A 14,352-nucleotide genomic window follows, 5' to 3' on the forward strand; every position below is an offset into this window, starting at 1 on the left:
ATTTTTTTTGAAAAGTATCGTATACAAAAGCAATAAATTTCAAAGCATATCACAACAGTTAGTTGTAGAATAGATTTCAGAGTTTGTTATGGGTTACAATTCTACCATTTTAGGTTTTTTTAACTGCTCTAAGGTACTAGAGACTAAAGAAATATCAATATAATCATTCAGTAACCATGCTTATTTGTTAAACCCTACCTTTTCTGTATAACTCCACTATCACCTTTGATCTTTCTCCTACTCTTTATGGGTATTTCTGCTATGCCCATTCTAACTTTTTCATGTTGGAAGAGGCTATCAATAATATCATATAGAGGGCTGGAACTAGTTGATGGTCTTGGAGAGGCTGGTCCCTCAGTGTTTCAGGACTTAACTTGTCCATGGACCCATCTGGAGGGTGTAGGAAAGTTACCCTAGTGCATGGAACTTTTATAGAATCTCACATAATTCCCTAGATATTCTTTAGGACTGACGAGATTGGTTTTGTTTGGGGTTGGGCAAGTTATGGTAGGTAGCAATGTCTAACTGAAGCTTGCATAAGAGCAACCTCCAGAGTAGCCTCTCAACTCTATTTGAACTCTCTCTGCCACTGATGCTTTATTAATTACACTTCTTTCCCCCCATTTGGTCAGGATGGCATTGTTGATCCCACGGTGCCAGGGTCAGATTCAATCCTGGGAATCATCTTCCACACCACCATGGAGACTTTCACCCCTGGATGTCATGTCCCACATAGCGGGGAGGACAATGATTTCGCTTGCAGAGTTGGGCTTATGGAGAAAAAGGCCACATCTGAGCAACAAAAGAGGTCCTCTGGAATTAACTCTTGGGCATAGCTATAGGCAGGCTAAGCTTCTCTGCTACCTACAAAAGCTTCTCAAGAGCAAGCCTAAAGATCAAGGGCTTGGCCTATTGATTTGGGTACCCCTACTGCCTGACACAGTATCAGGGGTTTTTCCGGTGGTAAAGTTTCATAATTCCCTATTTTTTCTCCCATCCTTCAAGGGACTTTGCCAATACTATTTGATTATCTGCTTAATATAGGCAGGGATGAATCCAGGCATTACATTAAACTATACAGGATTAAAGGCCCTCACTCTTATTCTATGCTTCCTGTGTTTGGATTTGTTTAAATGATCTATCCAGACAGGTTGAGTTAGATTATGTGCTACAGAAAATTTAGGTTCTGGAAAAAATAAACCTTTTTTCCTTTGGTCAAAGAGTAGATGAGATTCCAAAATATAGACAATGTCTTTCTTACCCCTGTATTCTGAATTACCTTAATCCTGACTTGACTGGCTTCATTCTTAACTCTAAATACCAGGTTGTACATATATAATATAGCCTCTCAAAATCCAGAAATAATAATTATCACTCCAGGCTAAATGAATAGTATAAGAGCTTACAATGAAGGCCCCTGTTTTCTTATAAGTATTTTCTAAATAAGACCATACGATAATTGCTCTTTTTTTCTGGCTTATTTTGCCTCACCAAATGTCCCACAGGTTCATTCACAATGTTGCATGCCTCACAACTTCGTTCCTTTTTGGAGCAGTATAATATTCGATCAGATGTTTTTTAATTATTAATTTTTTAAAAATTTATTAATTAATTAAAAATTTAACAACAAACTAAAACATTAACATGTGATCATGTGTTCTACATATATAATCAGTAATTCACAATATCATCACTTAGTTGCATATTCATCATTTCTTAGAATATTTGCATCAATTCAGAAAAAGAAATAAAAAGACAACAGAAAAAGAAATAAAATGAAACATAAAAAAATAGATTACACATACCATACCCCTTAACGCTCGCTTTCATTGATCACTAGCATTTCAAACTAAATTTATTTTAACATTTGTTCCCCCTATTATTTATTTTTATTCCATATGTTCTACTCATCTGTTGACAAGGTAGATAAAAGGAGCATCAGACACAAGGTTTTCACAATCACACAGTCACATTGTGAAAGTTATATCATTATTCAATCATTATCAAGAAACATGGCTACTGGAACACAGCTCTACATTTTCAAGCAGTTTCCTCCAGCCTCTCCACTACATCTTGACTAACAAGGTGATATCTACTTAATGTGTAAGAATAATCTCCAGGATAACCTCTCGACTCTGTTTGGAATCTCTCAGCCATTGACACTTTGTCTCATTTTACTCTTCCCCCTTTTGGTTGAGTTTTTCTCAATCCCTTGATGTTGAGTCTCAGCTCATTCTAGGATTTCTGTCCCACGTTGTCAGGAAGGTCCACACCCCTGGGAGTCAGTCATGTCCCACGTAGACAGGGGGAGAGTGGTGAGTTTGCTTCTTGTGTTGGCTGGAGAGAGAGGCCACATCTGAGCAATGAAAGAGGCTCTTTGGGGGTGACTCTTAGGCCTAAATTTTAAGTAGACTTGACCTATCCTTTGTGGGGTTGAGTTTCATATGAACAAACTCCAAGACTGGGGGCTCAGCCTATAGCTTTGGTTGTCCACACTGCTTGTGAGAATATCAAGAATTCAACTTGGGGAAGTTGAATTTCTCCCTGTTCTCACCATTCCCCAAAGGGGACCTTGCAAATACTTTTCCACTCACTGATCGAATCACTCTGGGATTCATCGGGGCATCACTCTGGACAAACCAACAAAATCTCATGTCTTACCCAAGATTCCAAGTACTTGGAATCCAATTCCAAGCTATCTACATAAGTTATATTAGGAAATGCACTAGTCAAAATATAAATTTTGTACCAAATAAACATTTTTTACTTTAGTCTCACACATAAGGTGAAATTTTAAAATATTAATTAACATCTATTTTCAGCCCCCTGCAGTAATGACATTCCTTTGTTCTTCCTCGTGCACAAACACTTTCAAAATTTGTACATTTAGTCACCACCACCATACACTCTAGGCATTCCTAGATTATACCATCTCAATCTCCAACGTCTATCTTTCTTTCTGATTTCATTTATGCCCTGAACCCTCCTCCCTCTATCATTCTCACATGCAGCTTCATTCAGTGTTTTAACACAATTGTATTACAGTTAGGTAGTATTATGCTGCCCATTTCTGAGTTTTTATATTCAGTCCTGTTGCACAATCTGTATCCCTTCAGCTCCAATTACCCAAATTAGTTTTTTATTGATATATATTATATATAAACAGACCATGTAATCATCCAAAGTGTACAATTAATGGTTCGCAATATCATCATATAACAGCACATTTATATTACAATCGACTTTTTTGAGTGTGTGTGTGAAAAATAGCATATACAAAAATGCAATAAATTTCAAAGCACATCACAACAACCAGCTACAGAACAGATTCCAGAACCTGGCACAACTCTGCAACCCCAGGCCCTTACCTCCAGCTGCTTTAAGACCCTGGAGACCAAAAGAAACATCAATATAATGACTCAGCATTCTCGCTCGTCTGCCAAACCCTGCCCTCTCTGTACAACTCCACCATCACCTATGACCCTTCTTCCACTCCTCAGGGGCACCTAAGCATGATCATTCCAACCCACATGTTAGAAGGGGTGGTCAATAAGGAGTTAGAAGGGGTTAGAAGGGATGGGGGATGGAACCAGTCAGTGGACTGGAGAGGACATGTTTTTTGCATCCCAGGACCCATCTGGAGGCCTTAGGCCTCTGGTAAGTTACCCCAATACATGGAACCTTTGCAGAATCTTATATAACACCCTAGGTGTTCTCCAGGATCAGCAAGAATGGCCCTGGTTAGGGTCTGGCAAGTCATGGTTCATTGTATTCTTAATGGTTGCCTATTTCATGGCCTGGGAATACCATAATTTACTTCACAAATCTCAGTATCACTGGATTTTTGAACTGATTGCTTTAAATCCCCATCATAAACAAAAATATCATAACCATCATTTTGTATACATACTTGTTCTCTTATCTAAAATACTGTTAGGATATATTCCTAGAGATAGAATTGGTAGATCAAAGAATGTGTGTGTGTGTGCCTACTTCTCCATATCCTTAACATCACAAGGTTATTATTGCTCTTTTTCATCCTTTCTTAAAGCAGCATAGGAAAAATTGTATCTCTTTGCTAACTCATATTCTTTTATCTTTGCCAGTTACTTTGACTTTGCTTATGTTTTTTTCCATACCGGTTTATTTTTTGTCTTTAAATTATCCATTCTATTAATCCTTTCCCATTGGATTTCTGCCTTGAGGTTCTACTTGGAAAGGTTTTCCTCTATATAAGTTTATATAAATATTTACCTATGCATTCTGGAACAAAATTAAGATGGACTTCACATATCAGTTTAATCATTTATTCAGTCATGCAACAAATATCTACTGCATACTATGTTCAGAGCACTATTCTAAAGGCTAGGGATAAAGGCGTAAACAAGACCACCAAGGTTCCAGCCCTCATGGAATTATATTCTGGAAGGAATATGATCATATAGCATATAATTTAATGTGGAATTTTAAATCAATGGGGAAAGAATGGATTATCCAATACATGATATTGTTACTACTAGTTAACTATTAAGAAAAGAAATATATTTTTATTTCATACCTAACATCAAGAATATACAACTGGATTTAAAAATCTGTATTTTACAAATATAAACATGAAAATACTAGGAAAAAAGATGTGAATATCATATAAAGGAATATGTTCTTAAAGTTGAAAACTCCTTTACAGTAAGAGCTCAAGGCAATTTTAGAAATGATATCTTATTTTTAAAAAATGGAATAGGACAAGGTAATTTTTGAACAATAACCTTTATTAGTGTATTTCAAAGGTACATATAATCCTGAGCTACTGCATTTATACATTTATCATTTACTCTTTGAAGTTTACATTTATTTTTCTCCAAACTATCTGATGAGTATATTTTTATACTAATCAAGAACATAAATAACTTAAAATATTATTCTTATCCTAGGAATAGCCAATTAATTTACTCAGATCATTTTATTATCTAATCTACTACATCAAAGACTTTATAATATTATGTCTTAATTAAGCAATTCCTTTTTCAAAACTGAAAAGCTGGGCAGTGTAAGAGCTGATTCCTTAAAACCTAGTGAATTCTTAGAAAACTAGACTACTTTTTGGTTTTGATCTTTTTTCTTGAATAACTAGGTAATTATCTGACCAGCAATACTTGAGAAGAATGGTAAGGGTAACCAACCTCTTATCTCAACGTTTTAGCTAATGTAGAATATCATAAGCCTCCTACACTTATATGTAGTATACAATTATCCCAATAAGAAAAATTTACTATGCTCTAAGGAAAAAGAGGGCAACCCAATGTAAATATATCTTCATTTAAATGGTCAAGTATTATAAAATATGTTATATGAAATACTTCCTCTGGGTTCTATAAAGGAATACATTGAGTAGATTAATATTAAATTCCATGAATACAGAGGGGATCTTTTATAATTGACAAATAATAAAGACAAAAGTGAAAGACAAAAAGTCCTGTGATCTTTGAGAAAAGATGTTTATCCAACATTATCTCCAACTGTGGACAAATAAATATTTTTATTCTTGTATCTTAAATCACTACCAAAATATTGTGTCTCTCTACAAACAACAAAAAAACAAGCATACAGTATCTAGAAATGTTTTTTTCTCTAACAACAGTTTCAAGTCTTTGAAGGTACACTGAAAATTCTTTTTTCCTGAATAAGGTCACTATGATCTTAGGTTAAAGTTACAGTAAGCAGTCCAAGCAAAAAGCCTATTGCTTAAATTTTAAAGCAAGCAATTTTGATTCTGTTTAATTAAAATGTAAGTACAAATGTGAAGCTATTGTAGAAACATTTATGAACACTTCTTGGGAATACTCACAGATCACCAAGTAATGGAACAACTGATTTAAAAATAATGAGAGGGGGTAAAAAATATATAATGAGAGGGTGATGTTATATGCAATATGGGGGACAAATCCAGAAATCGCTCTAAGAGTTATAAAAGAACATGAAAACACGGTTTTATTATTCAGTGCTTGAAAACCTAGCAGCAAAACAAACTATTTGCATATAATGTAGTGCAATGAACAACTGTTCATAAAAGACTCCTGAAGCCTTTAAACTACATACGTAAATGAAAATGGAATCCTTTAGGATAAATGATTTCAAGATGTCCAGAGTATCTTATCAAGAACTTGTAGACACTCTCACCTGCATCACTTGATCATAAGCAAGCTTATGCAAAACTGTGTTCTGGGTAACTGACTCGTATAGCTCCCCAGTAACAAGCTCGGATAAGGCAAATCAAGCCCAAGAGGTAAGCAATTGCCCAAGAAACATAAGTTGCATGGAATCGCCTGGAAAAATCTTGGGTGCCAACCTAAAATACAAAGCAATATAAAACAAAAGATTAGAAACTATAAGAAAATATTTGTCTAGACATTTTGTGCTGGCTTATATGTGATTTTTATGAAATATGTCCCCAGACTTAAGCCTTAGAATTACTATAAAATATGAGTGGGTGTATCTGTTCATTCTACTGACAGCACAATTTAATAAGACAATGCTGCTACTTATGTCAAGTATGAATTTTATGAAGTAAAGTAAACAAGTCCACTAAAAATAAGTTATCTCTAAAGGAAATTTAATCTGGAATTTAAAACTGGTTCTGGCACCAACCAAAAACAAAATTGTCTTTTGCTAAATAGATGTCAGAGTCTCCTATATCGAGGACCTTCAGAGGGGTCCAAGGACACTATTTTACCTGGATGGGCAAGTGCATTTGAAAAGAGGACAACGGATTGTCCACAGTCCTTCAGAAGTACCAGGACCTAGCATGCAGTCTCTTCAGGGGCAATCTCCAGTTGTCTCGGGCCTCACTATTAACCATGGCCATAAAGCTGAAAGGAAAGAATGCTAATGGTAAAGCAATACTCACAGTTAATCCAACACCAATGAAAACACAAATCATTCCAATGGTAATATATGCACAGCAGCGTCTTCGTGGAAGTGCACTACCCACTGAAGAACTGCAAATCATGAGAGCAAAGGAGAACATTAAATAATTACATGGAGATTTTCCATCTTTGTGAGCACTCATTTATGGCTTTAGCAACATTATTTTATATACTTTTGTTTCTTCAACTTGATATTCAAGAACATGCATAAAAATTGTTATTTTTAGTGAGTGATCAAAATGAAAAATGGTGTATCTGTGATACATTATTGTGGCTTTAAACAAAATTCACACCTTGGTCATTCACAATATCCACATACAACCAACCACTGTGGTCTCTAATGATCTTCCAAGATAAGAATCTATTTCCAAAAAGAAAAAAATGTACTCCATAATGGAAAATCAGGTATTCTTGCAAATAGCATTTGAATTTTTTTCTAGTTATAACAGTTAATGTTTTATGTAAAAAATGTGTAAAATAAAGTAAAAGAGGAAAGGGAAAATTACCTATAATCCCATAACCATAACATAGTCACTCAATATTCTGGCACATTTTCCTTCATTTTGTTTTTTTTCCCTTAATTTACCAACGTGAATATTTTCTGATGCCATTAAGTACACTCAAACTGAAATTCCAATGGATGAATGCAATAATATAGTTTAACCATTTCCCTACTATTACACACTTAAAGTGTTTTTGTTATTGTAAATAATGCCAGATAAATATCATTCAAAAACATAGTCTGGGCGGTGCAACAGTGGCTCAGTGGCAGAATTCTTGCCTGCCATGCCGGAGACCACGGTTCCATTCCCGGTACCTGCCCATGCAAAACTAAAAGTGCTTTTTATTGTCTCAATGGAAATTCCTAGAATTAGGATTATGATATTAAAAGGATTAAGCTTTTTAAAGTCTTCTAATACATACCACCAAAAAGCCTCTAATAAATTCAAAGGAGAAAATATTGCTACCACTTCTTAATTGAAATTCCAAATCCAACAGTACTTAGCTCCCTCAATTTCTAATTTTGCTAATTTTCAAAATTATACAACTATAGCAGAAATTAAACAGACATTATAACTTTCTTCTCAGCTGTATCATACATATTTTACTTACAAATATCATTTCCCAGGCACTGTTTGTTAGTGAATGAAATAATGAAGTATCTTAATCACCTTTGTATGCCCAGTATCAACATAATCCTGGCATCTAGTAATTGCTCAAGGAATGTTTGTTGAATAAATGAAATACAGAAATGCACTATTTTAGGTATAATTTACAAAAATGATATTCCACAGGGGTTACTCTTTCTTAATAAAAAATGATTTCCTTTAAGTCCCACAGTTTTAAAAAATTAATAAATATTGCTATAAATATATATCACAACTTTCTTGCATACTTGAACCCAAACATAAACATCTAGTTGACCTCAGGTCATCATTAATTTCTATATTGTATTATAATCCAATGTGTCATCAGAAGTTCCTAAGGCATATAGGATCATTGCTTTGATGTTATATTTAGCCTTAGACTATCTTTGGTTTTAATTCCTATACATGCATTTGATGTTCTTCCTATCTTATACCTCACAGCTAGTTGATTTTTCTCATTATACTGGTATATCTGCCATTGGAAGTCCCTATTTTATCATGGGTTAGAAGCCAAACAAGCTTATTAGAATGATGTATTAAATAAGTCAAAAGGTTCTAGGTGAATTTCAGAGCAGCTCTTTTGTGAGCCAAGAGAGTATGCTTTAGGTAGTTAATTTCAGCCATGAATCTGGCTAGGCAACTTATACCCACTTGTTATCATTTAACATAAATAGTCTTTCCAGAAAAGAAATGACCAACCACTATCTCCAAATCCAAGTGCCATCTCATCACAGAATTAAGCATTGACCAATAAACACCTACTGCATGGATAATAAAATCGCTTCATACATTTAATACATATGCAGTAGCTGAATGAATATATAGTATTGTTTTGCAAGTGTTAAAATTTTGTATGTCACTAGTGACAAAAAGATAAATTGAACTTCATCAAAATTAAAAACTTTTCTGCATCAAAAAATACCTCTAAGAAAGTGGAAAGGAAACCTACAGAATGGGAGAAAGTATTTGCAAATCACATGTCCGATAAGAGTCTAGTATCTAGACTATATAAAGAAATTTTAAACTCAACAACAAAAAGACAAAAACCCAATTAAAACATGGGCAAATGATTTTAGTAGACAGTTCTCCAAAGAAGATAAACTCATGGCAAACCAGTACATTAAGTGTTGCTCAACATCATCAATCATCAGGGAAATGCAAATCAAAACCACAAAGAGGAAATACAACTTCACACTCACTAGAACTGGTATAAGAAAAGTGGAAAATAACAAGTGTTGACTAGGATGTTGGAGAACGTGGAACCTTTGTATGTAGTTCATGGGAATATAAAATAATTAAGTAGCCATGGAAAACAGTTTGGCAGTTCCTGAAAATGTTAAACATAGAACTACCAAATGACCCGAAAATTGTACTCCCAAATATATACCAGATAAAAATAAAAACATATGTTCACTCAAAAATTTGCACATGAACATTCATAACAGTTCTATTCACAACAGCCATCCATTAGTGGATGAGCAGGTAAACAACACGAGGCATATCCATACAACAGAGTACCACGTGGCCTGTTGAGTATTGATACATGCTGCAATACAGATAAATTCAAAAACATTATACTAAGTGAAAAGTGCCAGACATAAAAGGTCACATATTATATGATTCTATTTATATGAAATATCCTGAAGAGATTGATCCATAGAGACAGCAGATTAGTAATTGAAAAGGTCTGGGGGTGGAAGGAACAGGGAGTAACTGCTTAAGAGGTACAAGATCTCCTTTGAGGATGATGAAAATGTTCTGAATCTAGATAGAAGCAATGGTTGCACAATAATGTGAATGTACTAAATGATTTATCACTGAATTGTACATGTTAAAATGATTAATTTTATATTATGCTAATTTCTCATTTCAACATCTTTATATGTTTATGTGTTAAGCTGTATGCTTTTGTGTCTTTCTGTTTGCTCAGTATCTACTTGAACCTCTTTCCTATTGATATGTGGAGATCTAGTTCCTTCATTTTCATAACTTTGTTCCACTACATGAATATGCCAGTTTACTCATTCTCCTTGTTGATGTGCATTCAAAGTTTCTTTTGCCCCTAATTTTCTTCTATTATAACAGTGCTGCTTTGAACACTTTTGTATGTGTACATATATACACAGGAATTTCTCAAATGTATATCAAGGTATAGAATTGCTGGGTTGCATTGCACACATAACTTTACTAAACACTAAATTCATATCCCCACCAACATAATAAGAACTTCCATTATTCTACCTGCATTCTCTCATTAACACTTGGTATTGTTCCAATTTTGGAAGTTGATGGGTGGAGGTGGTATTTCATGGTGGTTTTAATATGTATATTCCTAATTTCTAGCAAGTTTGAACAACTTTTAAATGTTAGCTGGCTGTTGGTTTTCTTTTTATATAAACTTTTATTCATATCTATTGTCCCTTTGTAATGGGTTGTCTTTTTCTTATTGATGCATAGATGACGCTTTTACAATCTGCATACTAATCCAGTTAGCTATGAATACTGCATATATCTTCTAGTGATTTTTAAATTTCTAATAAATTTTTATATAAAATTTTTACTAATGAAATCAATATAATATAATTCTAATATAATCAAAATTATCAATCTTTTCCTTTAAAGTGTGTTCGTTTTTATGCCTTGTCTAGGAAATTCTTTCCTATCTCTAAACAAAAAATATTTTTCTACTTTTTCTTCTAAAAGTATTAATGCCTTAAGTATTCATGGTCATAACCTTTACAATTGCCAATTTTTATTTTACAGATTTTGAAGTAATAATATTTGGGGCATACAAGTTCAAAGTTGTTTTACATTCCTGATGAAATGACCATAATAAAAAATTTTTACCCTAAAGAGTATGACATAGGGTACATGCTAAAATGCTACATAGAGAAATCCAGAATATGGTAGCTTAAATAGAAGATTATTTCTCTCACATGTAAGTAGTCAAGGGTAAATGTGCAGTCCAGGGTTTGTTTACAGCTCTGTAGGGCTAGATTTAAGGGGTACAATGCTACTGCTGCAGTTGCCTTTTCCAGGCAATTCGAAGACTGACAAGAAAACCAAGATGAGCAATTTTGTCTTTAAGGAAAGCATCAAGGAGTTGTAATTAGATAAATAGCCACAACTATCTGCAATAGAGGCTAGGATATGCAGTCTCAAGCTCTAGAGTAGCCAATAAAACTCTAACAGTTCTACTACTAAAAAGAGTAGGAGGACAGCAGTCTCTGTCATTTTAACTGCAATTAATATTATCTTATTAATCTTGTTTAGTGTTTGCCTGCTATCTTTTCTTTGGTTAATGTCTGCATGGTTATATCTTTTTCCATTATTTTACTTTTATTCTTTCCATGTTTTCATATTTTGGGTTTCTTTTGTAAATTGTATATAGGTATTCTTAAATGTAATCTAATCATTTCTGCAAGTTTTACAGGGAAGTTTAATCTGAATATATGTATTCTGACAACTGTTATATATGGATATGTTATATATGGATTTCTATCATATTATTTTGACTCTCCATTATTTCTGTTTTTTCCATCCCCCTGCTCTTCTTCTGACTTCTTTTGGATTGACTGTGACTCTTTTATTTCATTTTCTATCTACGATCTTAAAAAACATACAATTTATTTCTATTCATTTACAGTTGCATTTAAAATTTTAACATATATACATTTTAAAAATTAAAATCACTTAGTAAATCTGCCTTCCCAGTAAATCCAAGTGTCTTAGAAACCTTTAACTCCAAACATCCCACCCCAATCTGACATGTCATTGCTCTCCAATATTTTAGTTGTATTGTATATTTGTACTCTCCAGACATATTAGTGTTAATATCATTTGTTATTTTATACAGGCAGCATTCCTGATGAATACCTACATTCTCTTGATTTACCTTTCTTCTTGCATTGCAGAACTTTATTCTGGGATATTTTTCTCACTAAGTTGAACTTTTAACAGTATATTTAATGAGGGTAGTAGAATGATAAATACGCAGTTTTATTATTTTTTCATTTAAAAATCTTTGCCTTCATTATTCAATGATGATTAGATAGGTCTAGAGTATCAGGTAAAGTGTTATTTTCCTTTTATACTCAGAAATATTTTAAAACTTGTTTTCTGGCCTATTGTTACCATTGAGATGTTTGCTGGCAGAACTGTAATCTTTTTCATGTTGAAAATCTACCTTTTCTCTCTTTACATTTAATTTCTTCTATTTCTCTTTGGTTCTTCGTAATTTCACAATGACATATCTATTTATTCTGCTTAGATTTCACTGGCTTTTTTAAATTAATTTTTAATTAAAAAAAATACCAAAAAACACGAAACAGAAACATTCTTAACTTTTGATCATTCTGTCCTACATATATAATCAGTAATTCACAATATCATCATATAGTTACATATTCACCATCATGATCATTTCCTGGAACATTTGCATCTATTCAGAAAAAGAAATAAAAAGAAAACAGAAAAAAATTTATACATATCATACCCCCACCCCTCCCCCTCACCAATCACCAACATTTCAATCTAAATTTATTTTAACATTTGTTCCCCTTATTATTTATTTTTATTCCATATGTTTTACTCGTCTGTTGATAAGGTAGATAAAAAGAGCACCAGACACAAGGTTTTCACAATCACACAGTCACATTGTGAAAGCTATATCATTATACAATCATCTTCAAGAAACGTGGCTACTGGAACACAGCTCTACATTTTCAGGCAGCTCCCTCCAGCCTCTCCACTACATCTTGACAAGGTGATATCTATTTAATGTGTAAGAATAACCTCCAGGATAACCTCTCGACTCTGTTTGGAAGCTCTCAGCCATTGACACTTTATTTTGTCTCATTTCACTCTTCACTCTTCCCCCTTTTGGTCGAGAAGGTTTTCTCAATCCCTTGATGCTGAGTATCAGCTCATTCTAGGGGTTTTCTCAATCCCCTGATGCTGAGTCTCAGCTCATTCTAGGATTTCTGTCCCACGTTGCCAGCAAGGTCCACACCCCTGGGAGTCATGTCTCACCTAGACAGGGGGAGGGTGGTGAGTTTGCTTGTTGTGTTGGTTGGAGAGAGGGGTCACATCTGAGCAACAAAAGAGGATCTCTTGGGGGTGACTCTTAAGCCTAATTTTAAGTAGGCTTGACCTATCCTTGTGGGGTTAAGTTTCATATGAACAAACCCCAAGATCGGGGGGCTCAGCCTATAGCTTTGGTTGTACACACTGCTTGTGAGAATATCAAGAATTCAACTTGGGGAAGTTGAATTTTCCCCCTTTCTCACCATTCCCTGTAGGGGACTTTGCAAATACTTTTTCACTGTTCAAATCACTCTGGGATTTATCGAGCATCACTCTGGACAAACCCACAAAATCTCATGTCCTACTCAAGGTTCCATGTACTTATGGTGTTCAATTAAGCTTCTACATAAGTTATATTAGGAAATACACTGTTCAAAATATAAATTTTGTACCAAATAAACATTTTTTTACTTTAGTCTCACACATAAGGTAAAATTTTAAAATATTAATTACCATCTATTTTCAGCACCCTGCAGTAATGACATTCCTTTGTTCTTCCTCATGCAAAAAAACATTTTTTCAATTTGTACATTTAGTCACTATCATTATATGCTCTAGGCATTCTTAGATTATACCATCTCAGTCTTTATCGTCTATCTTTCTTTCTGATATCATTAGTGCCCCCAGCCCACCTCCTTCTATCATTCTCACATTCAGTTTCATTTGGTGTTTTAACATAGTTGTATTACAGTTAGGTAGTATTGTGCTGTCCATTTCTGAGTTTTTACATTCAGTCCTGTTGCACAATCTGTATCCTTTCAGCTCCAATTACCCAATATCTTACCCTATTTCTATCTCCTGAAGGTCTCTGTTACCAATGACATTCTCCAAGTTTATTCACTAATGTCAGTTCATATCAGTGAGACCATACAGTATTTGTCCTTTTGTTTCTGGCTAATCTCACTCAGCATAATGTCTTTAAGGTCCATCCATGTTGTTACATACTTCATAAATTTATTATGTCTTACAGCTGCATAATATTCCATCGTATGTATATACCACAGTTTGTTTAGCCACTCGTCTGTTGATGGACAATTTAGCTGTTTCCATCTCTTCGCAATTGTAAATAGTGCTGCTATAAACATTGGTGTGCAAATGTCTGTTTGTATCCTTGCCCTCATGTCCTCTGAGTAGATGCCTAGCATTGGTATTGCCAGGTCATATGGCAATTCTATGTTTAGCTTTTGGAGGAACCA

At 34.1% G+C, this 14,352-nt stretch overlaps 1 protein-coding gene across 2 annotated transcripts in view; it reads right to left on the bottom strand.

Annotated features, from left to right (window-relative positions):
* Window positions 1-1,703: 1,703 nt before the first annotated feature.
* PIP4P2 (phosphatidylinositol-4,5-bisphosphate 4-phosphatase 2) overlaps window positions 1,704-14,352 on the bottom strand; it is an 84,169-nt gene continuing 71,520 nt past the window's right edge. Inside the window, exons 6-8 of one of the 2 annotated variants that reach the window (XM_077167174.1) lie at window positions 6,905-6,995; window positions 6,178-6,346; window positions 1,704-2,337 (exon numbers count right to left, since the gene is read on the bottom strand). In XM_077167174.1, coding sequence (XP_077023289.1) covers window positions 6,203-6,346; window positions 6,905-6,995 — 235 coding nt within the window. In that variant the 3' untranslated portion in view covers window positions 1,704-2,337; window positions 6,178-6,202. Of the gene's footprint in view, window positions 2,338-4,719; window positions 6,347-6,904; window positions 6,996-14,352 lie in introns of those variants that run through there. The other variant, XM_077167172.1, reaches the window with a different exon arrangement.

This window comes from Tamandua tetradactyla, chromosome 6, assembly GCF_023851605.1.
Source record: "Tamandua tetradactyla isolate mTamTet1 chromosome 6, mTamTet1.pri, whole genome shotgun sequence".
Classification (NCBI taxonomy): domain Eukaryota; kingdom Metazoa; phylum Chordata; class Mammalia; order Pilosa; family Myrmecophagidae; genus Tamandua; species Tamandua tetradactyla.